Source organism: Lepisma saccharinum, chromosome 25 (assembly GCF_977018435.1).
Source record: "Lepisma saccharinum chromosome 25, izLepSacc3.1, whole genome shotgun sequence".
NCBI lineage: Eukaryota > Metazoa > Arthropoda > Insecta > Zygentoma > Lepismatidae > Lepisma > Lepisma saccharinum.
The window spans coordinates 51,599,325-51,626,945 of NC_139253.1; the positions used below are offsets into that span (position 1 = coordinate 51,599,325).

General features: G+C 36.7%; 1 protein-coding gene across 5 annotated transcripts in view; it reads right to left on the bottom strand.

Annotated features, from left to right (window-relative positions):
• Positions 1-7,708: 7,708 nt before the first annotated feature.
• LOC145978939 (histone deacetylase 8-like) overlaps positions 7,709-27,621 on the bottom strand; it is a 40,901-nt gene continuing 20,988 nt past the window's right edge. For 3 of the 5 annotated variants that reach the window (XM_083111940.1, XM_083111941.1, XM_083111942.1), the window contains exons 6-10: positions 19,490-19,682; positions 17,864-18,036; positions 11,595-11,689; positions 10,370-10,475; positions 7,710-8,302 (exon numbers count right to left, since the gene is read on the bottom strand). In XM_083111940.1, the coding sequence (XP_082968066.1) occupies positions 8,283-8,302; positions 10,370-10,475; positions 11,595-11,689; positions 17,864-18,036; positions 19,490-19,682 (587 nt within the window). In that variant the 3' untranslated portion in view covers positions 7,710-8,282. Of the gene's footprint in view, positions 8,303-10,369; positions 10,476-11,594; positions 11,690-17,863; positions 18,037-19,489; positions 19,683-27,621 lie in introns of all 5 variants that reach the window. The other 2 variants (XM_083111939.1, XM_083111943.1) reach the window with 2 other exon arrangements.

Consider the following 27,621-nt stretch of genomic DNA (forward strand, 5'->3'; position numbering starts at 1 on the left):
GTTCATTGCTGATGCAGGACAAATTTCAATTTCATTTTTCTCCCTTATATCAAAAAACACCTCGATAGAACTTTCTCAGTATGAAGAGGAAGGATTGTAGTTAAAAATATTTAAAAATTACACTTTTAAAAAAGATGACATACTATGGCACTGGTGGTACAGATCTTAAACTATTTCATTCATACCTTCAGAACCATAAACAAATTGTCTGCATAGTAATGGAGAGGCCAAATGTGGTGTCCAAGGTTCAGTTCTTGGACCTTTATTGTTTGCTCTTATGATGAATGATTTACCATTTTGCATCACTGCTCACACAATACTATATGCAGATGATACTACCTTCTTTAATGCCAGCTCTGACTTTAACACTTTTAAAGCCATAACTGATAATACCCTGTATCAATCTTCTTTATGGTTCAGAGCTAATGGTTTTTTTGCTGAAAAAAAAAACAGCATATGTTTTTCAGTCTTAGAGACATCCCGATCGATTGTCATTGATAACAAATTATCATGGGAGCCACATATTAAATACATAACTGCCAAGCTCTCCAGGGTTATATATTTAAGGAATCTAAACAGTCATGTACCTGAAGATTACGTAAGATCAACTTACTTCGCTTTCTTTCGAAGCATTATTTCATATGGAATTTTACTTTGGGGGAACTGCAGTTATGTACAAGAAATTTTAATACTGTAGAAAAAAAACCTTGAGAATAATTACCAACTCTCACAAATTAGTTCATTGTAAGTCACTGTTAAAATTTATGACTGTGATAAATCTGTATATTTACACTGTGCTGTTGTATGTAAAGAAAAATTTGCCACAGCTACAAAGTAGACAAGATGTACATTCCTATACTACAAGAAACAGCAGGCGTATAAATATACCCTATCATAGACTCTCAAAATCCCTGAATAGTTATGAAGCTCTAGGATTAAGACTATTTAATAAGCTACCTCTTGATGTGACAAATATGCCTATGAATGTATTTAAACATAAACTGTATGCCTGGTTAGTTGTACACCATTGTACTCAACTCAAGAATTTCTTGAAATTAAAAATGTTGTATTTTAGTGCAACTTAAACATAAAACTGGTTATAATTTTATATTATTTTATAATATATTTCACATGTATTTTGTTCTTGACGTTGTCTATTGTTGTACAAGCTTAATGACAATAAATTACACAGGCCTGCGAAATTGAAGTTGTTGAAAAATACAAGAGACGTGTACGCTGAGTATTATGTTATTGGGTGTGCTGATTTCGAAAATGACCTCCATTTTTTTCCATCACGTCAGGATTTTTTGTACAATCGATATCGATATTTTTGCTAAAATCCTATGTAAAAAGGAATTTTCGCGAACAATTTTGCATGCACTATCTGGCAACAGTGGTTTTGATCCATTTAAATCTATGTAAAATTGATGCTTGGTGATGCAAATTGATTTATTAGCAATTGATTTTATTTTGTATAGGTTTAAATGGAAGAAAACCACTGTTGCCAGATCGCACGAGCCACCTCTGGTCGAGAGAAAAACACAAAGTTCTCTTGAGTTTACACTTTTAACATCCCATTATGGTGAAGTTTCTAGAAAAAAAGCACCAACGTATTATGTTCATTTGTGTTTATTAAGGTAACGTACATAAAATAGACGATTGACCACGAGGAGCAATGTATGTGTACATGAACGTTTGACACAAATTGTAAACTGAACAAACAACAAAACCAAACACAAACAAAGTTTATATTTACGTACGTACCCTTTTGGCTTTGAAACTTCTTTTTGACGTTCTTCTTTTATGTGCAATCTCAGGCCTCTCTCGTGTTAACATCCAATAGTAGTTGGCGAGCATGTTCTTGTTCCGTTGTCCTTGATATTTGCACTCCATATCTTTAATATCTTGGTGGAACCTTTCACCCTGTTCTTCGCTGACTGCTCCTAAATTTTCGGGGAAATAGTCCACATGTGAGTGAAGGAAATGTAGTTTGACACTCATGGAGCAACCCAACTCTTGAAATTTGTCCAGCATATTCATAACAATTGCTTTATAGTCAGGATCCTTGTAATTTCCCAGAAATTTACTGACCACATCTTTGAAGGCAACCCAAGCTTCTTTCTCCGTTGTTGTCATGCTAGTCTCAAAGTCTTTATCCTTCATGAGCTTGCGGATATCTGGACCAACGAAGATTCCCTCTGTCAACTTGGTTGCAGATAAACCTGGAAACTTTTTGCACAGGTATTTGAAACAATCGCCATCTTTTGGAATAGCCTTGACAAATTGCTTCATTACACCTAATTTGATATGCAACGGGGGTAACAATACTTTTTTGGGTCAACTAAGCTGTTCCGAATCACATTCTTGGTGCCTGGTTCAAGATTTTGTCTTTTAGCCATTCTTTCTTGACCCAATGTTGAGTCTTTGCATGGCTGTCCCACTCACAAATGAAACATGGGAACTTTGTATATTCGTCTTGTTGACCAAGAAGCATGGAGATAACTTTCAAATCACCGCAAATGGTCCAACCGTGGTCGGCATATTTTATTTTGTTGAGGACGAGAGCCAGGTTTTCATAGCGTTCTTGTAAATGTACCGAGTGTGCAACTGGTACAGATGCATACTGGCTTCCGTGATGAAGAAGGACAGCTTTCAGACTCCTTGTCGATGAATCTATAAACAGCCTCCATTCATCTTTATCGTAGGTGATATTAAATTTGCTCATCAATCCGGGAACATCAGAACAATAGACCAGGTTCTCCTCTTTCTCAAAGTACTGAACAAAGTCCTTTTCTCGATTCCTGTGCCAATAAAACGTGGTTCCTTTGGCCAATAAATGTTTTTCTTTCAATCCGGAGCCCAACAATTCAGCTGCCTCTTTCGAAAGGCCCAGATCTCTAGTCAGATCATTAAGTTCAACCTGAGAGAAGGGCTGAGGTGAATCGTCTCCAGAGGGCTTATATTCGGTATCGGAGCCTTGACCGTCTGGATGTTCCGAGTCTGGAGATTCTGAAGAAATGACTGGTAATTCAGTTGGAGGCAAAGGCACTGGCACATCAGGTACATGAGGAACGGGGCGTATGGCCGATAGAATGTTCTCAGGATAAGAGATTAGCTTGTGATTTTTTCGGTTATACCCACGGACATGGCAGGCACAAAAGTAACAATCATCACAGTGGTTTCTCGGCTCCCTCCATGTCATAGGAATTCCAAAGCGTAAAGCAGTGTTCTTTCCGTTGAACCATAAGCGTAGATCATTGAGACACTGCACACACACTTTATGAGGAGCCCACGATTTGTCCTGGTCTCAGAGTTTCATGCCAAAATACGCAAGATAAAGTTTTCTTACATAGTTTGTAATGGTCAAGCAGGGAGGAAAGCTATTCCACGCCGAAACAACATATTTATGGTAAATGTTCATACAAATCCATGTACAATTAAATTTTTCAAGAAAACGTGATGTGATAGACAGTTTTCTTTATTTTTTTTGAACTCAGCACGACAAAATACATAAAGTTCACCTATCACTTCCCTTGTATTTTTTTCATCGCAGGCCTGTGTTATTATTGTTACTATTTCTGTTATGGGAGAAAGGCAAAATGACTGTGAGTTTTGTTGGATTGTAAAGTGTAAACACCATATTTTTATTTTAAGTATTTGACTGGTTTGACATTGTGTGCGTGTATTGGGTGTGTGTAAGTGAAATTGCATGTGTTTGGTTAGTGAATGTTAAATTCCATAATGCCTAGAGTATTATTGTTTATATTTCATCACTTTAGAATTGCTCAAAAAAAATAAATTATGTGGATGCATGAGCATTTCAACCCTCAGCTCCGGTTCCAGCACCGGCACGTGTTCTTGTAGGAATTGTATGATGGAAGCTGTTATTTTTGCTGCTGAATGCAATGCATGTTTAGCGGGTTTAGTCCATATGCATGTACATATAAAGCCACTTGTTAGCACATATATATATATATCCCAGCCCTGGTTATAATACATGGCATTTAAAATTCAACGTTAGATAGAGCTGAGTTCTCTAATTTCCTTGTTCTACGAACAGCTGTGCCTCTGCGCACTGTAGTGATTTTTCTATCGAGCAGATTAGCAACACTGGTTCTCCCGTTCTACTGTGTCGATCGCTGCAGAAATATCTGGGTTTGACTCTACCCATGAAATCCAAAACACAACCACCTACAAGTGGAACGTGAATATCGGCACAAAACAACCTTGGTATCAATCTTTGAACCTACCTCGGTCAGAGATTGTGTTCGCCTTGAGAATGTGCACGGGTCACGTTCTCGTGGATCAACATTTGGCAAGAATACACGCGGTACCTACAACTTCATGTCAATGCGGAGAACCCAGCCAAACAATAACGCATCTGATTTTCCATTGCCCCTTATGACAAGTTCATCAGGAAACGTTATATAAAACCCTACTTCGATTAGATGTTCCATTTCCGGTGTCAATCCCAACCTTAATAAGTCAGCCTCAAGCTCCCACTATGTGGGCGGAAACACAACATTGTCATGTAAACAAAACCACTGATCGCTTGGTTTGATCAGTCTGTCATTAGAAATAAACAGCTAGATAGATTACAATTGATGTCCTCCATGTGGTAGTTGCATTGGCTTCTTTGGTGTACGCCAATGTTATTATTCTCCTTGTTCATTAATATCAGCGGAGCAGAGGAGGAAGTTTTTATGAAATATTTTTGAATGCTGAATTACATATTGCACAATAACATCGCACTTCTCGTGATTTGCTGGATAATTTCTGAAATATTTGAAATTTGTAAAAAATCCGTTTTAAAAAATCATGAAATATAACTCTATCATAGCCTCATTTTCAGTGAAAGTTGATTGAAACTTGGGTTACCAATATATTAAGCATCAATATGTGCTCAAAACGGGTGTTAGTATTTGACAGGAGTGTTATAACACTTCTGGATGCGAGACTAAAGTACACACTCATAGAGCCAGACCACCGACACACACTTTGAATGGTTACATCATCAGTCTATATTAACCCTGCATTAGTCGCGCACGGTCCCTCAATCCGGGTGTGTGATTTTAAGGTCATTATTTATGAATGATTGTTTTGTCAACACCCTCCCTCTTGTCTAGCAGAGTTTCTAACCTTCACCTTTTACACCATGATTTTGTTCGAGCCACTAGGGAGGGTTTGTTGAAGCCCCTTGCTGTCTAATCCATGCACCTAGTTTTTAATGAAAATCTGATTAATGCCCGATTAACGAAGAGTGTATTTTTTAATTTTATAGAATTTCAATTTTTATAGTTTTACAGAATCTCAATTGTTGAAAGAAAAGATCTAATCGTAATAATTGATGATGTAGCATTTTGGACCATTAATTTGGCATATTTTAAAAACTCTGTCTCTGAGACCGTGCGAGACCATCGACGTAACTTCTCTCGTGCGACCTACGATGGGTTAAGATACAGTTCATTTTCAAATTTTAAAATAATCTAGACATAATTTTTCCCTGTCAACACCAGTTTTCAAACTGATAATCGTTCTGGTACAAGGACTCTTGGAAATGCAAAGCATAAAGAATAATTTTGTTCAGTATTTGCGATCATTCAAGTTCAATGGTTGCCTTCGATTCGCCAACTCTTGCCTTGCCAGTTTTGTACCATAACCTCTATCTTTTGTGCATCCCTATACTAAAAGTCTAGTGGCATGAGGTCTGGTGAATGAGGAGTGTTTTCTTCTGAACATCCTAGTCCAATCCATTTGTTTGGCACATTTTGCCAAGTACCACTCACAAAACTGCACTCTCCGGTCCAGATCATCTGCATTGAGAGCATGGACTCTTCTTGTAATGTACCTCTTCCATTACTCCAAAATGCAATGCCCACTTGATTTTGATATTCCTGTTAATATGCATATTTTTTTAAATGTATTTTAGGACACCATGGGAATAAATAACCCACAACTTAATAAGATTAAAATGAAAGCTGGCCACAGCCAATATTTGTTCATTCTATAGTTGTCCGTTAACCACCAAAACTGTTTTTTTCATGTAACTGATTTAATTATTGTTTCATGTACACAGCTTTAATTAAGGGATTTCTAAGCCCGGGGAGAAATTAGAATTTTGTGCCTTCCATGCTTGGAGAAAATATTAGTCTTTTTAGGAATCCATACCAACAATATTATTTCAAATGAAAAAATCATCTTGCCAAAGCAAAATTGCCCTGTGACAATGAAAATATGGAAATGGCTTGAATGGCTAATGCATAGGGCGACCATAATATTTTGACCCAAAAATGAGACATACCAAAGAAATCAGTTTACTCTCCCCCCCTTTCTGAAGAAGCATAAAATTATTGTTATTATTAACGTATTTTATTATTTGATTGCTAGATTGATTTGCTTTTTTTCACTTTGCTTTTTGTGCCACTTTTGACTAATTTGCGAAGATGGGGATTCAAATTTTCTTTATTAAAGGGCAAGGTATTTGTGATTATTCAGCCTGTGCCTGTTCTCCCACCTAATGATATGATGAAATTGATGAATGGACACTTGCAAACATCTATGGCCAGGCCAGGATTTGAACCTGGGACTCCTGGCATCGTAGCACGATGTGCTAACCACTCTGCCACGGGGGCTGGCTCATATTGCTATTATTTATTAAAAGATTTATCACATAAATGATACATCATGAACAATAAATGAAATATTATCTCCTGTTGCCAAAAGGCATTAATTATTATAATCTCGGTATGACTTACATAGCATTTTGCATCCTTTCTGATCAACCTTTATGATGAAGTTGAGTAATGCCAGAAGTATTTAGCAGAAGAACCAATCTTCTTGAGAGAAGCTTTATTCTTCATCAACCACTAAATCTCCCTGAAAACCTTACCCCACCTATCACACACACACAACTCTGGATTTTTCTTTTGAGTTTGTGTCAAGGTGCAGGAAATTTAAATTCTTGTTGCGATTCTGTAAAGAAATTGCTTGATTGTTCACTGCTCTACAAATAATGGAACACACACAAAACATCTTTTTTAGGATGAAATGTCTCTCAAATTTAGCTTTGTTTTCAAGTTAACTCCTAGACTTTTATGAAACGGGACAAATAGTGGCTTTTTAAATATATGGACGACCAGGACATGCCTCTAAAACGAGACTGTTCCGGTCAAAATGGGACGTATGGTCACCCTACTAATGTGCTTGAAGTCATCATGCACACTCATTGTCTGCAAGTAGATAATGGTTTTTACTGAACAAACCAGCCTCCCATTAAATCACTTCATGGGAGAATGATGAGATAAGGAACCATGACTCATTTAACATGTGAAATGCAGCTTTTAGAACATAGCCAATGTGATCTGATGATTACTGGCAAGCATTCCTTTGAATAGTATTCATCTCTTTAATTAAAGCATGTGCCCAAATGAATACATCTATACTAAACATCCTTCAATCCCAATGCTGCTTAGTCAGGGGTTCGGGTGGAAAAATGTCTACCTTACATCACTCAATGAAATCAGGGTCTTCCATATGGCAGTAACAAGTGTAGTAATTTGAAAGTAGTAAATAAACATGGAAAAGTCAATATTGTCCATAATTCATTCAACCCTATTTAACATTTATTGCCATAATTTAATATTTTCTATAAAATAAACAGAAAAACATAGGAAATTGCAACACTGAAGAAATAAAAATTAAGAGGAAAAATTCATAATGCAAAACAATTGCTTTGTACAAATTATATTTACAGTTACTCACTATGTTACAATATTAATTTTAAAATATTTATATTTACCATTTTAGTATTACAAATATTCTTTCTGTTTGTGTTGGTACAAGGTATATTGGTCCCTTTTCATAACATCTTAGAGTACCAACTAAATGTAATGGTACAAAATGTAAAAACATAATAATACATAAATAAATTATGCGAAGCAAAATAAATAGCTCAAAACACTTTATTTACAATTATTACCTCTCTGTACCACAGACCAAGAAACACTTTCTTGCAAAAGTTATGTGGAACAACTATGTTTTGAAAATATTCATTACATCTTACATTCTGAATTGATCTTTCTGTTGCTTCTGGTAACAGATGTGTAGAGATCACTTGTCTACTTTTGTAATTCATGATGCACTGTGCTCATCATATATGTGTTCAGCGTACACAAGATAAATTATTATTTGAAATGGCTATAACACTGACACTTCCTTCGGAATATGTGATGAACTGGGAAAAGCTTGTGTTTTTTTCTGAGACATGCTTCATTTATCGTAAATCACAAGTTCTTCAAGTTATCTGCAAAATGAACAAACATTAAGCAATTGAGAGTTTCCATAAATTATTACAGCAAGAAAATATGTTTTGTTAAAGTAGCTTAATTTTGATACTAGGCAAAGGCTGGAAACCAGTATTATGAACCAAAGACAATAAGGAAGCAAGAAAACAGATGATTCTGTCTTTGGCAACTTTTGTTCAGACTGGAATTTAAATCTAAATGCCTATAGTTTGTGGTTACAAAGACGAGGAAGTAACAAAATGAAACTTTGGACTTCGGAGGTATACAATGTAGAAATAATGTATTTGTGTAGCCTCTAGGCGAAAGTTTGCTCCAAAAGCTGACATGGAAAACATCTTTTCACTAGTTGAAATGGGGAAAAAATTAGGTGTTAGAATAGCCAGGCTTCCTCTCTGTAATATGTAAACAAGATCTAAAATGGTCATGTGGCAGCAAATAAATAGGTAAAAGTGGGCTATGTGCAAATTTGTTTCATTTGGATGAAACAGCTGCTAATATTCCACAATATGAAATCTGATGATAATTCTCATTTTGAAGTTGTTTATGAAAATGACAAACAACTGTCTTTGAACCACTGTGGAATGGGAAAATAGTGACCAATCAGATAAAGTATAATGTTCTATTTGGAAATAGCTTCATTTATCAACATAAGTGGCAGCAGTGAATACAGGATATACTTCGATACATGGGGCAATGGTGAGTCAAAGAGTCTCACTCACTTTATTGTATTTGTTGTGTACAATATTATATAATATAGTTTTAAAAGAAACTGAAAGTATTACCAAAGAACACAACACATCAGCTACAGAAAAAAAGGCACACGATAAGCAAACAAGATGGCTAACAAAGGTATCTACAGTGAGAGACAATTGTCCCTGCTCCGATTTCAAATTTTACATTCGTAAGTAGAACTCGGAAGCTAAGGATCTAAAAATTTTTAAAAATGACCTTAAGATTATTTAAATAAGACCCACACCTTTTAAAAATGACCTACACAAATTACTTTAGATTAGGGATGGACAGATGTGAAATTTTGGCCGATTCCGATAAAGTATCAATATAAAATTTACCAATACCGATAACTAGTATTCTATTGATCCAAGACAAAATCCAAAATGGTTCTTGAACAACAAGAATAAATGTATGTTACCAGATGACCCAATGCTAAAGAAGATGCTTATCTAGACAATTAGTTTTTTTTTAAAGTAGGGAATAGAGATTAACTCTAGATACAACTTAGCATGCAAAAAAAAAATTTTAAAAAATACTATATTTTGAGTATGAAGCATGCCTTCCAATTCAACCTCTGATTCTGATTTTGTAGTTGCTTATTTCACTTCTCTACATCTTAGATTAGATTAATGGTGATAATTAGATGGAACTAATGAAGAAACAAATACACATGCTAGGACTAAAACCATGAATTCTGGCTACTAAGGCAGCTTTATGTTATTTCTCTTCAAAAGTTTACAGTTCTTACAAGCACATAAACACAATTATCAATGTGGCGTTTTGAGAGAACACATGCTCCCTTCATCAGACACTTACTCTTGTTTGATTTATGTGTTCTCCTGAAACTTCACATTGAAAATTGTGTTTTTTTAAGTTTGTAAAAATCATAAACTTTTAAAGAGAAATAATTCTACAAGGCAGCTTTATATATTGACAGTTCTCCTATATTAATATTAGTGGTAAGAACAAGGAAGAATCTGATTATAACAATTAGGCCAAGCACTGTTATCTACAGTTGTTAGGTTCAATTCCAATGGAGGCATATTTCAGTGCTTCAGATATTACTGTAACATTTACTGCAGGTGGGCATTTACTGTGACTAGAAAAAAAGTTTTGAGGAATGGTGTACTATTATTGTCTGGAAGTTAATTACAGTGGAACCCCAATCTTACATTTTCCTGCATTATAATTTCATTCTCCATGGTCCGAGTGGAGTAAATTGTTACAAAATTTTCCCACAATTTACATTTTGCTGCATTTTAATTTTTTCCACCTTGGCCCTCTTGAAAACGTAAAATCGAGATTCCACGGTGTAGACAATTCTTTACACTTACATTTAATTTTTTGGATTAAATCCAATGTGTATACTTCACTATTTTCGTTTGGTCTCAAACCACTTCCCATTTCCAACTCAAAGTCAGGACCATATTGAGTAAAATACTGTAATATACAAATAAAGGAGAAAAAATATTAAAAAATACATGTCCAGCAACAGTGCCTTACATCATCTAATAATGTTATTTTAACCTCATTGAGGTAAGAAATAATACAGGGTTATTACAAATGAATTGAGTGGTTTCATGAGTTTGCTGTAGCTATAACACTTGACATATTGCCATGAAATTTTACAGTAATGTAGAAAAACTCAAAAAGTTTTCTTCTCTTGTAGGCATGGTTTGGATTTCTGTCAGGAGAGTGCAGCACTGAGCAGTGAGTAAAGATGGCGACAGGTGCTGAAAAAGCTTATTCTGTGCTGGAATTTCATGCATATCAGTTGGTCAAAACAGTGCAACGTCACTTTAGAACAAAGTTCAAGAAAGATGCACCGAGTGCCAACTCCATTCGGTGATGGTATGCACAATTTACAACTACAGGATGCCTCTGTAAGGGGAAATCAACGGGTCGGCCTCCAGTGAGTTAAGAAACTGTTGAGCGCATGCGAGCGAGTTACACACGTAGCTCACAGAAGTTGACAATAGACCAATAACTTGCAATATGTGAAAGATTCAGTTTTTGTGCCTCCCTTACCAGCAGACCTCAGAGAACTGAAAGATCGCATCAACAATGCTTTTGTACTCATTGATAGGAGCATGTTACATCAAGTGTGGGACGAACTTGATTATAGACTCAATATCTTCAGAATCAATAACGGGAGACCTATCGAGCTCTTGTAATGTAGTCCAAGGAGTCCTAACACAACTTTTTGAGTTTTTCTACATTACTGTAAAATTTCATGGCAATATGTCAAATATTATAGGTACAGCAAACTCATGAAACTGCTCCATTCATTTGTAATAACCCTGTATATTACGCTAAAATAGGCATTAATGAACCTGATGATAAAAAAAATAATTAGTACTTGTAAAACATACACAGACAAACATGAACTTCTTGGAGGAATAACATCTAGGGAAGTGCAGCTGAAACTGAATAAGCATTTTAAAATTAAAGTATGTGATAAAATACAAACAATATATTTACCATAAGAATATACACAAAAAATACATGTCACTGATGTTGCACATTTTTAGAGAAATATGAAGAATAAAAGGTACTTGCCTTATTATCTGGTATGCTGGAAGAAATATTTTTATTCAGGACTATAGAAGTCAAGGATGTCCAAAGTCTAGCTGCATTTGGGAGATTATATCCACCTGGAAAAGAAAGAAAAGAATAAAGATCAATTAGTGTGTGTTTCGTAATTTCATTCCATTTTTGATACCGTATTTTTTAAAAGAAAAACTGTATGTTTGAGTGTTTCCAATTTCATGGAATTACATATTTCAACAGTTCTTGATTCAACTGTTGTTCCTATAACAGCCAACACACAGAAGTATTGTAACACATTTATATAAATTTGAAATAAGTTCGGCTGATACCGATGTTGATGTATTAATATCAAAAAGTATCAGTTGGAGAATTCCACGTGAAATCACCCACGTTTATGGGAAGTTATTTTGTTATATTTTCACCATAGGTACACTTATTAATAACTTACTCAAAAATGTTTTTATTTTCTTTCTACCTGCCGTCATCTTGGATTTAGGCTTGCTTTTCTTTGGCATGGCAAACAAAAACAAAGCATTTGCAAGGTATATAAAAAATGCTACTGTGGGGGTTATATTAAAGACAAAGTTCTGGTTTTCGATGTTCAAAAGTAGAGGTCCTAGGCTTTCAGAAAGTGTATACGCCACAAAAGATAAGAATTAGATAACTGTAATTTTACAGATATTGAAATTAGCCATCAAAAGAAGGACATTTGCAGATTTTAAAGGCTTGTACAATTCAAAAGGCTTAAAACCACAAGTTGGCAACTTCTGTGCAAGAACTGTGACTGCAAAGGTTTTGAAAAGTGATGAAATGGAGTTGAGGTTCAAAGCCCATTATGGTCATTTTTCAATCAGAAATTTGAGGGGGGAGAAGACCTGCCAAAAAATTTTGTCATGGATACTCCTAATAGTCTCATTTTGTGGTTTACACCGATGTACATTGCTCCATTTTCTTTTAATTTGTAACAGAGTAAACATGGCCGTGCTGCAGGCAGTGTGCACCAAGGGAAAACAGAGATCAGTGATCTGAAGCTTGTCGTGGATGATTTGCACACAGAATCTGACTCACAATGGTGTGCCCAGAATTTTCGAAAGGGTTATGTACACTTATTTTGTGTATAATGTCGATCCTCATTTTGCCATCTTATCCTGCCTTTGACGTTCTTTTTGTTTAGGAATAATGGGACAAAGGGGAAATTGTAATAGCCCTCATCAATCCCCCCCCCCCCCCAATCAGGCATGCCACTGATGAATATTCATACTTCAGGTTTGTGCGACTTACTCACTTTCATATATATTCTTTCATATTTCTAAAAATTAAAACTACAAAATTATTTATTACTTACGTAAAATGAGTATCTATTTTGTACACAGACAACGTTTTGGGACACTGTTCCCTTTTTCAGGTCCTATATTTCAGCTATCCGAAAATTGCCACAGCCTCGTCAATTCATACACTCGTCAGGAAAAGGAATTGGTAGATTATGGTAAAGGTAAAATATTTGGAAAACACTAAAACCTTTGCTTGGCCCATGCTCACTGCTATTTGTTAAAAATAATCACTATAAAACCTTTCCATGATGAATAACTTGCAGGGAGTATGCCACTTCATCAACTGCCACCCTGTGACCCATCTCTTCGTCAGAATCATCTCTTCAGATTGGCGAAGGTTGACGGGCATCCTGCTCCCTCGTTGTGCTTCCCACTTGTTAGGTCATTTCTAAGCCTCTCGATCCACTTATACACACTTCCATGCAGCACAGCACTGTTCTTGTATTGCACTGAAAGCCTACAGTGAAATTTAGCCCCTGACACATCTTCGAAGCAGAGAAACAGATCATTGATCTCTGCGCTACCTTGGTGCACACTGCCAGCAGAGTGGCCATGTTTACTGTTACAAAAGAAAGAAAAATGGAGTGATTATTATGAAACCTCAGCCACGTAACCACAAACGGCTGTTTGTACACTCAATCCAAGTACGGCTAGCTCCGCCCACTTCCGGCTCCGTGACGTCACGGTGACATATTCGGCTTACTTGCCTCGTAAGATTTGTAAGCCGTTCATGATGTGACTGACTTGGCTGACTGCAGACGAAAACTAGCAGAAAGCACGACACAGCAGCTTTTAATGGCCGTCAATCATTTATTTGATGCCTTCATAAGTTAGAAAGACAGCTGAAGGAAAAGGTGTAGTTAATATTATCTTATAATTCTTTCCGTAGATTTTTATAGGGAAAAATATGCAAAAACTGGTATCCGAAGGGGAAAAAAGTATAAAACAATGAAAAAAGTAGATTTTGATCTGAACTGTAATGAAATAAGTATTTTTATTAGGGATGGGACGATATGAAATTTTGGCCGATACCGATACAGTACCGATATAAAATTTACCAATACCGATAACCGATATTCTACCGATCCGATATAAAATTAGAAATGGTCCTTGAAGACCCTGAAATTTTCATTGATCTCCGTAATAAATGTGTGTTTCGAGCTGATTGCAATGCAAAAGAAGTTGAATATTTAGACATTTACTTTTTCAGAAAGTAGGGCATGGCAATTATCCATAAAAATTACAACAAAATGGCAGAATTTTGCACTAAATTATAAGATATTTATCGATATATCAGATCGGTAAAATAATCGGCAATTTTACCGATAAACCGATATGCCTATATCAGCCGATACTGATAGAGTACTGATTAATCGGTCCCATCCCTAATTTTTATAGCCATTTCATTTACCATAATTCAACGTTATTAGTTGGTGTTAATACACGGTACACTAAACTAAATACACCAACCAATAAAATACTACAAAATAATTATTTTTGATGTGTAGGCATACAGTTGATTCGTTTTTTTCAGTTATTTTTTGTGCCAATTTCTAAAACTTGTCAAAATATTATATTAATTAATGTAGCCGAGCTTTATATAGAGGTGAGATTTAGTGCCATTTACACCTAATACTACTTCCAAAGAAAGTCAACTGCTTTTAAACATTCTCAAGAGTCAAGCAGACGATCCACCACGCTGTTCGTAAACTGCAGCGTGGAACAGCTTTGGTAGTGACGTCGACATGACGTTTCGTGTTTAGTCTGTGTAATCCACTTGTAAGACCTGGGCTGAGTTGGCGAGAGTTTACGAACAGGCATCAAGAGTACTGCAGCCGGGGAGGAATAACCTGGCAGTGACATCACTCCATGCTAAGCCAGCGTTGCCAACTACTATGAAAGGAATCATGGCACAAGTAAGAGCACGAGCAGTAAATATCGCGATGCAAACTACCAATCTTCAATTTAATGTTAGCACTGCTAGATGTTTATTTTATGTTTGTTTATTTTAATTATTTCATATAATTCAGCTTTCAGCAAACCTTCTGCATGCGGAATATTGTGAGATGACAGCCACAACTTCATTTCATCCTTCCTGCTGTTTAATGTTGGGATTTTTTCCACTAACTTCTTGTGGTACGGAGCATTGTCACACACAATAACAAAGTTTGGCAGAAAATTGGGAAGAAGCTGTTCTTCGAACCACAACATAAGATTGTTAGTGTTCATCTCCCCCATGATAGTCACCAGAAGTTGTTTTTGAAAGGAACACTAACTTCGCCCCCTCCACAAATCCACTTTCACCACTGGCATGCAGAATAATATACCTGGGACGCTTTCCTGTTGGCACTTTTAACCCCCCCCCCCCCCTATCTTTGGAATCCAGGCAAACTTTGGGGACAGTGTGGTGTGTGTGTTCGCGAAACTTTCATCCATGGAAATGAAAGACCGGCGGGGTTGCTCTCTGCGCATTTTTTTAACTTCATGAAAAATGATCACTGCAACGCAACAATGCTGTTTCGTTCAAGGAGTAGCTTCCTGCTGCTTACGCTGTGCTTTTTAAATCTGAACTGAACCCTAATTTTCTTACGATCTATGGTGACAACAATGCCTTTCGTGCATAAATCATGGATTGTTCAGCGCACGACTGCTTCATCAAAAGAATCCAGATTTGTGACACGTTGCTGGGCATTCGGTCCATTTTTGCCCGGCATTGAAAAAGGTTTCCCGCTCCCACTCACAACACTTTTGTCTTTCTCCTTCAAAATTCTCCACACAGATCTTTCACTGACACCTGGCATTTTGTTTTCATAGCAAACAAAGTACTTATACACATTGCAAACTATTTCTCTTGCATCGCTGTGCAAGGGCTTACCTTTCTTTATGCTAGTGCTCATTGTACAACAATGACAAAACCAGTAAAAAAGAACTCTCTAACAAAGAAACAAAATAGCCTGCAATCCCTCGCTCGTAGCTGTGGTTTGTTAGACTATACCTGCCGCAAAATTAGTTTGGTATTGACGCTTGGGAAGCACGTGTTGAAATCGGGTCTACGGCACTGCGGGAGGGTGGGTTGCTGGCATGCGAGCCAATCAAAATCTTCCCAGTGCTTCACCCAAGCCCTGGTTACCTAGCAACAGAAAACGTTTATATCGGTGTTGCCGCTTGTCGGGCGATTCTTCCTGCGATCAGATTTCATGTTGTTGGGAGAGGACGTGTTGTTTGTTTGTTGCGTTGCTGTGATATTTTAACCGGTCCGTTGTTTTGTGTTTATTGAATTTAGAGCATTCTTTGTTGTATATAGCGTGTTGTTTTAGTTGTTATTTTTTGTACATAATTTTCTGTGTTCTTGAGTGTGTCGTGAGCTTGTGTGAAGAACGTCAAGCACAGGAGGCAATACTCGAGATGACAATGTACCAAAGAGGCCATGCACTAAAAGAAAAAGGAATTCTTCTCAAAGGACAAACGCGGGAGATGTTCTGAGCGCAAATAATTTGAGCAAGAGAAAAACAATGGGGGTCCAATCATTTCTGTAAATAAAGTTCTGGACAGGACTGCTGCTGCTTTCGGCCTGTCTAAGAACACTATTGTTACCATAGGGAAAGAAAAATATAATGTGGTAGAAATAAATAAATAAATAAATGCGAGGCTTCAAAATTGGAAACCCCAGGAAAGAAGAGGAATATCAATAAACGCGTGACAAATTTAGATACCTTTCAGCAACTCTTATTATAGGAGGAAAGATTATCCCACTGTTGGGAAACTGCGAGTTTCGTTGAAAGATTCGGCATTTTTTCAAGGTGGGGAAACATCTTTAAGGACAGTCATAAAATATCTGGGATTCTCATACAAAAAAAAAATAATGGACGCAAAATAAAGTAAAGTATGTAGGCATATGGGGATGTGGAGGTAAAGCTCCACACATTCTCGACCTCGACCTAGGCCATATTATGGAGGTGATGTGGTTCACCAACCGCCTTTACCGCATGTTTGCCCCAGGTACTCACTTGGGCTGAGTCGACCCCGGAGCCGCTCGGGATATTTGAGAAAGTTCCACAAACCACCGCGGATCTCACACGTGAAAGTCAGACGCCCCACCAACTCAGTTGCGGTATAATTGAAAGACGGGCAGACTTTAACGGGGACTTCGGAAAGAAATGATTATTGAAAGTGTATATACAGAATGGATTGAAAAGGTAACCTGTAAACAATGCTCGTTTCGTTAATTCGTTCATGTTGTAAGGGAGATGGAAATGAAGAGAGAAAACAATAACACATTCATCATTGTTGTCATCATTGTTATTTCGTTTTCCTCGAAAAACAATAACACATTTCATCATTGTTCCTTTTCATAACACGTTTTCCTCGACACAGCGTCAGACGGCTGCCCTGCGTACCGTACCGTACCGCATGATATGGCAACACCGTGACGCGTGTTCCTTCAGCTCTCAATACCAAACTAATTTTGCGGCAGGTATAACGTAGCAGTGTGGGGGTTTGCACGCCTGCATCACCCTCGTTTAGCACTCAAGTGCCTTTCAGCACGTGAGTGCTGAATGAAGTGTGTTCAACCTACAGAAAGTTATGGTGAAAGTACAGATAATTTTTTACTTCCCCTCGTACATTGGCATTGGCTCAGACCTGATGTTAACTACTAAATTCAATGCCTTATCGAATTATACCCTAGTGGCTAAGGTATGGATAACAATGAGACAGAGATTATAAGTACGTCATGAGGAAAGTTAAAATGGGAATGTTTACATGTTTCAGTAAAAGGCTGGAACTGTCATAGACTCCAAAGTAAAGTAAAAGTTTCTCTTTTCGAAAAATGTAGACCATAACATAGTAATGAAATACAATAAAATGTAGAGGTTACAAAAGTATAATGCTGAAGAGTAATATATATGTTTCAGCTGCACACCTGCTTATATTGTTAACTGAACATACCTCCACCTAGTAGCAGAAGTGGCAATTTCCACTGTAAAATAAATTGTAAACAGCGGCCAATTCCAAATGGAGTGACGTTAAATGTGCCTATAGGGTCACCTGTGAGGCAATCTGCTCCACACTGCATTACAATTGCATCTGGTTGGAAGCAGTTTTTTATTGTGGCCAAAACACTGAAAACATGAGAAATATTAGAGAAAATATGAAAAACCTATTACACAATAGTTCTCATAAATTGTTTAAAAAATAGCCATGTATACATAGTATGCTCTAAAAGTATCCACCCTGGTTTTATTCTTGATAAACTAGTCGTCACTCTGCCATGATAGTGAGGAATGGCATTGCACCATACTATGTACAATGCATTATTTTTGCCAACAGGACACTCCAGCAGAGCTGCAATGGAGCATAGTAAAGCTAAACCATGGTAGCGAGATGCAACTGAGAATGGCTTTAGAAGTACCATTGCCTGCACCTACTGACAAAATATTGGATTGCCAGTGTTTGCTAACTAATGCAAAATAATTTAACACAGTTATTTTTAGTGGTTTTTATTTGATTTTATCTGCGACGTTTCGTTTAAGTTTCCCAGAACTTTTTCAAGCTACACATACAACAACACAACCTCACATGTCTAGTCACTCTACATTAAAAATAACTGTGTTAGATTATTTTGCATGTACAAAAAGTGGTTATGCGAACCTTAAAGCAAAACACTTTGCTAACTAAGTTTATAAATCACTGAAATGTCACTTTTCACTTCTTCTACATATCGTTATTCCTAAATCCAATGACACCTATTGGTAACATCAGTCACGAAATTGTCAATTATTATCCTGCACATTTGATCACATTTTCTCCCCCGAAATTAGCATTCTAGAAAAAATATCACTCTGACCAGAGACATTCATTAATTACTAAAATTTTCTGTTAACTGTTAATGAAAAGTACCTGAAAATAATTCAATAGACGAGACTTCATAATGCAGAAAAATCTAGTATGATCTCTTCAAGGTTTCATACTGGGTGGTCCAAAAGTCCCGGAACAGTCAGATATTGTGAGAAATACATATCAAATCGGAAAACGAAAAAATATGTGTTGAATAAGTGAAAGAAAGCTATTCAATAATATCACACTTGATTCCCCACCCCCGCCCCCCTGAGGGTGGGGCAGGGGCAACTGTGAAATTTTAAATGGAATCTCCCATTTTGTATTGTAGAATCGGAAAGAGGACTTCATTTCAAGTCAACGTATCTCTGCCCCTAATTGAGCTACAGTGAAAGTGATTGCAGAATCTGCACGTCAAGACCTTTCAATAGAGTATATGGAAGGGCGGTCTAAGATTGTTTTTTTTGGCAAAAATTTAAAATCGCCATATCTCCGTTCCTAATTGATGATATTATTGAATCATTGTTTCACTTATTAAACACATATTTTTTCGTTTTCCAATTCGATGTGTATTTCTCACGATATGTGAGCGTTCCGGGACTTTTGGATTACCCAGTATAAGCAATCACAATTAGGGTTCCACAACTTCAGAAACACTCAATATAAGACTCGAGCCACTACAATTTATAGAAATGTTACAGATAATACTAAATGAAGAATTTACTCGAGTCAACATACCTGACAAATGTAAAATGAAACATCTCATCTGTTACACCATCTCTCAGTGGAACATTAACCGAGTAATACTTCCCTTTCCCACAACCAACATCATCTATAGAACCAGTGCCTGGGAAAAATCCAGGTTCATACTTGTGCACTGAAACTGTGAAGACCTTTTGAGTAAATGCAAAGGCATTCTCTACACCATCCCCTAAAAAGTAAACATGTCTTAACATTCATTGAAATATACTCCTTTATCGCTAATATGATGGAAATATTGTCTTACAAGACAAATACAGTGGAACCTCGATTTTATGTCTTTCAGGGGACCAAACTGAATAAACTTAAAATGCAGGAAAATGGAACATAACATTTTGCTAAGTTGGGGAATCACTATTGAATATACCTGGTTGAGTCAAAAGTTTGTTAATTTTTTCATGTGGGAAACAGTGAAGCCAGAGAAAAAGCCTGGAAAGCCACGCGAGCACTTCGTGGTGGGAACGTGGCATGCACGCTATCTGGTACATACATTAACACAGGCACAACACATTTCAGCAAGGCACAGTGCAATTACAGCGGTCCGTCATGGTTGATAAATTGGCCGTGTGTATCTTCTTACGATATTATTGGAAAAAAGAGGTGAACGCTGCAAGGGAAATTTGTGTGGTGGAAGGTGAGGGCACCGTGAACATTAGGACAGCACAGAAATGGTTCAAGCGGTTCTCGTCTAGGGACATGAGTGTGGAAGACAAGCCCTGATGTGGGAGACTGGGTGCCATGGATGCAGATGCCCTGCTACAGCATGTGCAGCTGATACAAGGTTGGATCGTCCCAAAGAACTGTGGTTCGCTCTCTTCACCAAATGAGTTTTCTCTCTCGACGGCCTCGACTTGTTCCCCACGAGTTGACATAACAAAAGGTTGAACGACTTGTCTCCATCTGTCAACAATTGCTTCAAAATCTACGGGACGACAGGTTTTGGCATCGAATTGTCACAGGTGACATAAAGTAGATCTTTCTACTTTCTGCCGGTGGTAACTTGTTCAAAGGGTAACTTGGTAACTTGTTCAAAGGGGGCGGTTTGAAAAGAAGGTCATGTTGTGCATATGAAGGAATATCGATGGTCCAATGTTTTGGGATCTCTGACCAGATGGCCGTGCTGTCGATGGGAACCTTTACGCTGTACAACTGCAATGGGTCCATCATGCTATGCTCCAGAAGTACCCAACATTGATGCGTTGGAAGAGAGCCTTGTTGTAGGTTGGTAACACCCCATGCCACCGGTCACAAATTGTTACTCAGAAACTGCAAGACTTGGAGGGAATTGAAATGTTGCCTCATTCGTCGTACAGCCCTGATCTTGCACCATCCGATGACCATTTGTTTCGCTCTCTAACGTATTTCCTGCAAGGACGACAGTTCCACACATTGGATTCTGTGGAAACAGAGGTGCGAGAGTTTTTGGTCTCTAAAAACCAGCCGAATGGTATCATCATGGGATCTTGACTTTCATGGAACATTGCCAGAAGACCATACAACAGAATGGACTACACTTTAATAAGTAAGTCCGATGTCACACCTTGTGTCTCCAGTCACAATGTCCATCTGCAAAAATGAACAAACTTGTGACTTGTGCGGAAAAATGTAAAATCCAGGAACGTAAAATTGGGGTTCCAATGTATATTCTTAGGATATACATACAAACTGCACACACAGTAACTTAAATATACAAATACAGAAAATGTGTTTTCCTAACAAAATGAAAAGTCTAAGTTATAACATTCAATTACTCAATTCACTTGCACTTTTTCCTTCACAATATTTTAACTGTTCTAAACATGTCATTGAATAAACAATGTATAAAGAGAGATTAAAAATTGTAACCAAATAAATACCTTCAGTCATATTTACTCATTTGTTACCAGTTTTTGTTGTACACATCATTTCTTGTCTTTTACTTAGAATATTGGTACTTAGGATGTTAATAGAATTCTGTGTAGAGAACCAATTGCTACAAGGAAACTCCTTTTTCCAGCATAAGAAAATTCATAAAATCACTTATGAAGCTGATGGAAGGGAGGCAAAGAGTATAATAGACTACATAATTTACGCAAGAGCACTTCGATATGCCTTTATGGATGTAAAGGTAATTCGAGGTGCTGAATTGAGTACTGACCACAGACTGCTAATAGCTATAACAAGATTTAAGAGGAATAATAGAGAAAGAGATAGGAAGTTTGAAAAGATACAAGTAAAACAGCTGGCTAAGGAAGAGAAGAGAAAACAGTATAAGGAACTAGTAGAAGAGAAATAGAATGAATTGGAAATAAGAGGAATGGAAATTGACAGTATGTGGGAAAAATTTAAGGAAGTGATACTGTATGCAGCAATTGAAGTATGTGGCAAAGTTAGGGTGAATACAAAAAGGAAAAGAACTAATTGGTGGACGGATGAAGTAAAGAGGAAAGTGAAAGAGAAAAAGAAAGCATGGAAGAATTACCTAGAATTAAGATCAGAGGAACATAGGTTAATATATGTGCAAAAAAGAAATGAGAGTAAATTGGATGTAGAGGAGGCAAAGCGAAAATCATGGGAGAAGTTTGGAAATGATATTGAACAAAGTTTTGTAGAACATAGAAAGCAGTTCTGAAATATGGTCAAAAGTCTGAAAGGAAAATGGGGAAAAGCAACAGGAGCTATAAGAAATAAGGAAAATGTACTAGTCATAGGAAGGGAGAATGTAATGGAGGAATGGAGAAAATACTATGAAGAAAAGTTCAAGGATAGGACAAATGAGCAAGAACAAGATGAGGAGCAGGAACAAGAACAGGAGGAGGATGAGAGAATAAGAAACAGAGAAGAGGAGGAGCATGTAGAAGAAGATATGATGATAACAGAGAATGAAGTGAGAGAAGTAATTAAACGGATACGAATTGGGAAAGCAGCAGGATGGGATGGAATAGCACCAGAACTTATAAAATATGGAGAACCAAGAATGGTTGAAATACTACTGAATATATTAAGGGAAGTATGGAGAACTAAGACTATACCAGAAGAGTGGAAAAGGAATATAATTGTGCCAGTACACAAGAAAGGGAGTAATAAGGAATGTGATAATTATAGAGCAATATGTCTATCATCAGTGGTATATAAGATGTATACGAATATATTGGAAAGGAGGCTGAGAAAAATTATAGAGGGAAAACTTGAAGAGGAACAAGCTGGATTTAGACCTGGGAGACTGACTCAAGATCACATTTTTATATTAAGAACAATGATGGGGAATATGCTGGACAAAAATAAAAGAATATACTTAGCATTTCTAGACTTGAAAGCGGCATTTGACTCGGTACCTAGAAAATATCTATGGGAGGCATTAGAAAGTAAGGCAGTACCTGAGGAACTTATTAAAGCAATAAGAAGTGTATATAAGGATGTAAAAGGAATAGTAAGAATAGAAGGAAACGAGTCTAAGGAATTTCAAATAGAAAAAGGAATTAAACAGGGAGATAGTCTAAGTCCTTTACTTTTCATTAATGTAATGGATGAAATAACTAAAATTTGCAAAAGAAGAACCCCAAGAGTACAAATAGGATATTGGAATATGAGAGTAGTACAATTGCAAGTACTGCTATATGCTGATGATATAGTCTTAATTGCTAGCAGTGAAGAGAATCTACAGAGGAGCGTAATAGAATGGGGAGAAGAACTTGCGAGAAAAGGGATGAAGATTAATATTAAGAAAAGTAAAGTTATGCAGGTGGCAAAAGGAGAAAAAGATCATGAAATAGCAACATTCATTCTACAAAGAAGAATGAAATAGCAATTAGATATGGAAACGAGAACTTGGAGGAAGTAGATGAATATGAATATTTAGGAACCATCATAACAAGTGATGGTAGGTGTGATGAAGAAATCCTAAATAGGAAAAGAAAAGCAAATACAGTATATTATCAGTTCAGTAAAACAATAATGGGAAAGAAAGAAGTGGCAGTAAAGACAAAAATGCAGCTATACAAATCAGTATTGGTCCCTACATTAACATATGGAATGGAAAGTTTACCACTTCAAGATAAACATCTGAGTTAAATTCAGGCTAGTGAAATGAAATACCTGAGAAGAGCTGTTAATAAGACTAGGAGAGATAAAGTGAGGAATGAAAGAATAAGAAGAGAAGTGGAACAGGAGTCGCTAGAGAAAATAATTGAAAAGAGACAGCTAAAGTGGTGGGGACATGTATTCAGAATGAATGAAGAAAAAAAGGTAAAGCAAATTCTAGAAGTAAAGGTGCAAGGTAGGAGAGGTAAAGGAAGACCAAGGATAATGTTTGAAGACAGAATGGAAAAGATTGGAAGAGAAAGGAATAAGACAATAAATATGATGAAGAGAATGATGAGAAACAGACAGGAATGGAGGAGATGGATCGAGGCAACCAACCCTACGCTATGATGGCAGAAGGGGACTAGAGGAAGTAAGTAAGTAAGTATGTTAAGGACCAGCATATTTATTTACAGATAAAGTTTAGTTGCAGGCAATGTGATACAGCCATAGAAATTCCATATAAATCCACCTCATACCCGAATGTAATTTTCCTGTATGGACTATTCAATGATTACAGGGTGGCTACAAACAAGCAGAAATGAAATTCCCCGACTTTTCCAGGTTTTCCAGGACAACATTTACATTTTTCCCTGACAATTACAAACTAAACTAAATCGATTTTTATGCAAAAAGAAATAATAAATTCACACAGATCTATGTATGGTTTTGTTAAGTACCAATATTATCTTCTATGAAATTGACTTAATTTCTCTATTCTCTATGATTTGAATTCAAACTGCAAAATAGTGAATCTGGAAAATTATTACAATTCACAAGCTAGGGGAGGATTATGGAATTTTGTCATACGCAGTAAGTTTAAAATAAAATACTTGATTATTTTTAAAGTTACGACTAAATGAGATAAGAGTGAATGATTAAGAAATCCAATTTGTAATTTATCAGTCTCCTTATACATTCTCGGTATTATATGTTGATATTTCCACTGAGGTTTGGAACCCTCTGCTTGCAAGAACCATGAGTGCGGACTCATTTTTTAATGCATAAAGCTACTTCTCTCTTTTCTGTAAAGCAAACAACTTGACTCTTGCATATAAGTGAAACAATTGAATCAAACAAAATAAAGTGTCATATTTCCTTACATTATCAATGGGATTTCTGCTTCAGTACAGTATATCCAAGTGAAGTACTGTGAAACTGACAACATGCAGTTATACCATTAATGCTGACGAAAAGGGTATGTAGGTATTAGAAATTTAACGCAAGGAATTTACAGAATTGCATTGTGTAGGTACCTGATTTAGCTAACCAACACATTAAAACAGGAACACTCTAATAATAAAAGCTTCTGAAAGTTCATATACGAGGGGCATCCTGAAAAAAGTTCCAATGGTGACTATACGAAGCACTAGTGGTCGGAGAGCGACACACACACACATGCAGGCAGGAAGAAGTGGCATGTATCTGTAATCTGATACAGTTGCAATGCAGCCGTTTTAGGACAGTTCTAGGTTAAAGATTGCAGCTCTCATACAGTCTCCCACCAACTGCGATGTAGCCTACATTGCATGCTCAGAATTTAGCACAGAGGTGTACAGACCGGACGTCGTGGGTGATAGTATGGTCAGATGATGGTGCAGATAATTCACAGAAGGCCAATCGAATGTGCACAACCCCATACAGCGGAGTACACATGGACCCTTTGCATCACTTCAAGTGAGAGATCTTGGACCACTCCCTGTACAGCCCTGGCCTTGAATGTACCGACTTTCATCTCTTTGTTTAACTGAAGAGGTTTCTGGCAGGGCAAGGATTTAACAGCTACACTGCGGTAGAGATAATTCCAGTCTTTGCTGTCAAACACACATACCATGGGCATACAAAATTTAATGCCATGCTACGACAAATGCCAGAACAACGGTGGTAATTATGCCGAAAATTAGGTTAGGACTCAGTGACATTAATACAACTGATATTCTTGTTTTATTTATGCCTAATCGGTAGGGACCTTGATATTTTGTTATTTTTTTAATTTGTGTATTTTCTTATTTTTTATATTTTACTATTCGGTGTTCTTTTTCCCAAAATTCACATTTTCATTTTAGCGCATTTTCTGGCAAATATCTGAAATTATACCTTCATGGTGTTTTAAAACTATTGTTTCAAATTGAAAGTCACATGGCTTACGCCTCTTCGTGAGAGTTTGATATCTTGAAAGTTATTTTGGGAAAGTTATTTTCCATATAACCTTTTTAATTTTAAGGTAAGGATTTTAGATAATGGAATTTTCCCCGTATATACTGAAGGATGCATAATGACCATAAGTGGCGATGCACACAAAAAATTAAAATCAATCAATCTCACGTGACAGATACCGATATATTATGGCACCAAAAATTGGTATTATCTTTTTTTGACTTGTTAGGGTTACGTTTCCCAAAACTCGCGATTTTCTTTTACAACATTTATCTGCCAAATATATCTAAACGTAATACTCCATTGTGCTTTTAAAATATTATTTTAAATTGTAAGTCACATGGTCTATGTATTATTGTGACAGTTTGATATGTTGGAACAGATTTTTGAGGAAGTAAAAGTAAAGTGCTCCCCTGCACTTTTCCATGAAGGTGTATAGTAGCGGTGTGGAGTTAGGGCCCCACACTTTCCTGATCACTGCTGAAGGTAGGGGTGATGTGATCAGCACCATGCTCCTGGCTACCTTTATCCCTCAAAGTTTCCTCAAGGTACCAGCTTCATATGTGGCTCCCGTGTGACGGTAGATATGCACTCGATCTCCTGTTAGAAACTTGCCACTTTGCTCTGTGATGCAAATGGTTTTGATAGAAGTTGAAAAAATCGTGGGAAATACATGATTTAATGTGGCTGTCGGAATTATTCAATGTACGTATAACTCTATAGTTTACTCTTGAGTGAAATGTTGGAAAACTTGCATGTTCTATGTACACAAACATGGCCTAGAAAATACAAGAATGTTGGATTTCATAGGATTTTTCGTTGTTTTATGACATTTCTTTAAAAAAAATTGCTAAAAATGCCAACAATTCGCATTTTATTCCAAATTCGCATTATTTCAATATTTCGACCGGGTGAAAAATGTGTCCAGACATCACTGCACATTCCTAAACATAACTTCGCAGCAATTACCATTTTTCACGGTTTTGGCGTTTGCGAAAAATCAATGTCCCTACTGATTGGAAATTACTTCCTGGCCACCCCTCGTATAAATCAGTAGATGGAAAGTGAAAATTTAGCAGGGCTGGCAGAGAAAAATCGATTCTTGAAGAAAGTGATTTGCTTTTATGATTGAATGATTCGAGTAAATATGATATTAAAATATTTACATATTTATTATTAGTATTTTATTTCATAATATTGGACATTAACTTCACTCAGTGATAGATTAATCACCATCTCTCACGAGTTTAAACAGACAGGACAGAGACTGGCGTTAATTTCATTGCAATACTAGTGTTGAGTAAATTTGAGGTTGGGAGCATGAACTTGCCAATTTTTATAATGTTCACCAATGCAGATTTATGTTTCACTTTTTCATGATAGTATTTGGTTGGGTTCTTCTTGATATCTAAGAATAGTGCAATGTCATTGTAAACTTATATTAACTTGTGCGAAACCAGTAATACGTCAGGATGATGAAAGAAAACCTTCGTAAGCACTGCTACATTAAATAAGGTGAAGTGAGCCAGAAGAATAATAAAATTCCAGCAGCATATTTGCAGTCTAAAGCTCTTCTTGTTTATGCATGTGATTTTTGTTAGATATTGCAGTCCATGCAATTTCCATCGCATGTTGTAGTGAGATACTTTGTCGAGTGGCGATATTCGACAAAAATAGTATGTATCAATGGAACCTATTTGTTTCCATGTTCCTTCAGTTTGCCCAACAAAATGCCTTACTATGACGTTCCACAACTATCGGACGGCGCCACCCACTATTATCCTCTCCATCTATTGACAAGTTCCCTTACTACTCACATACGGACAAGAAAAAATGATAATTCAATGCTTTTTCCACATAATATTTATAGGCTTAACCTTTACTCCCCCGATGAT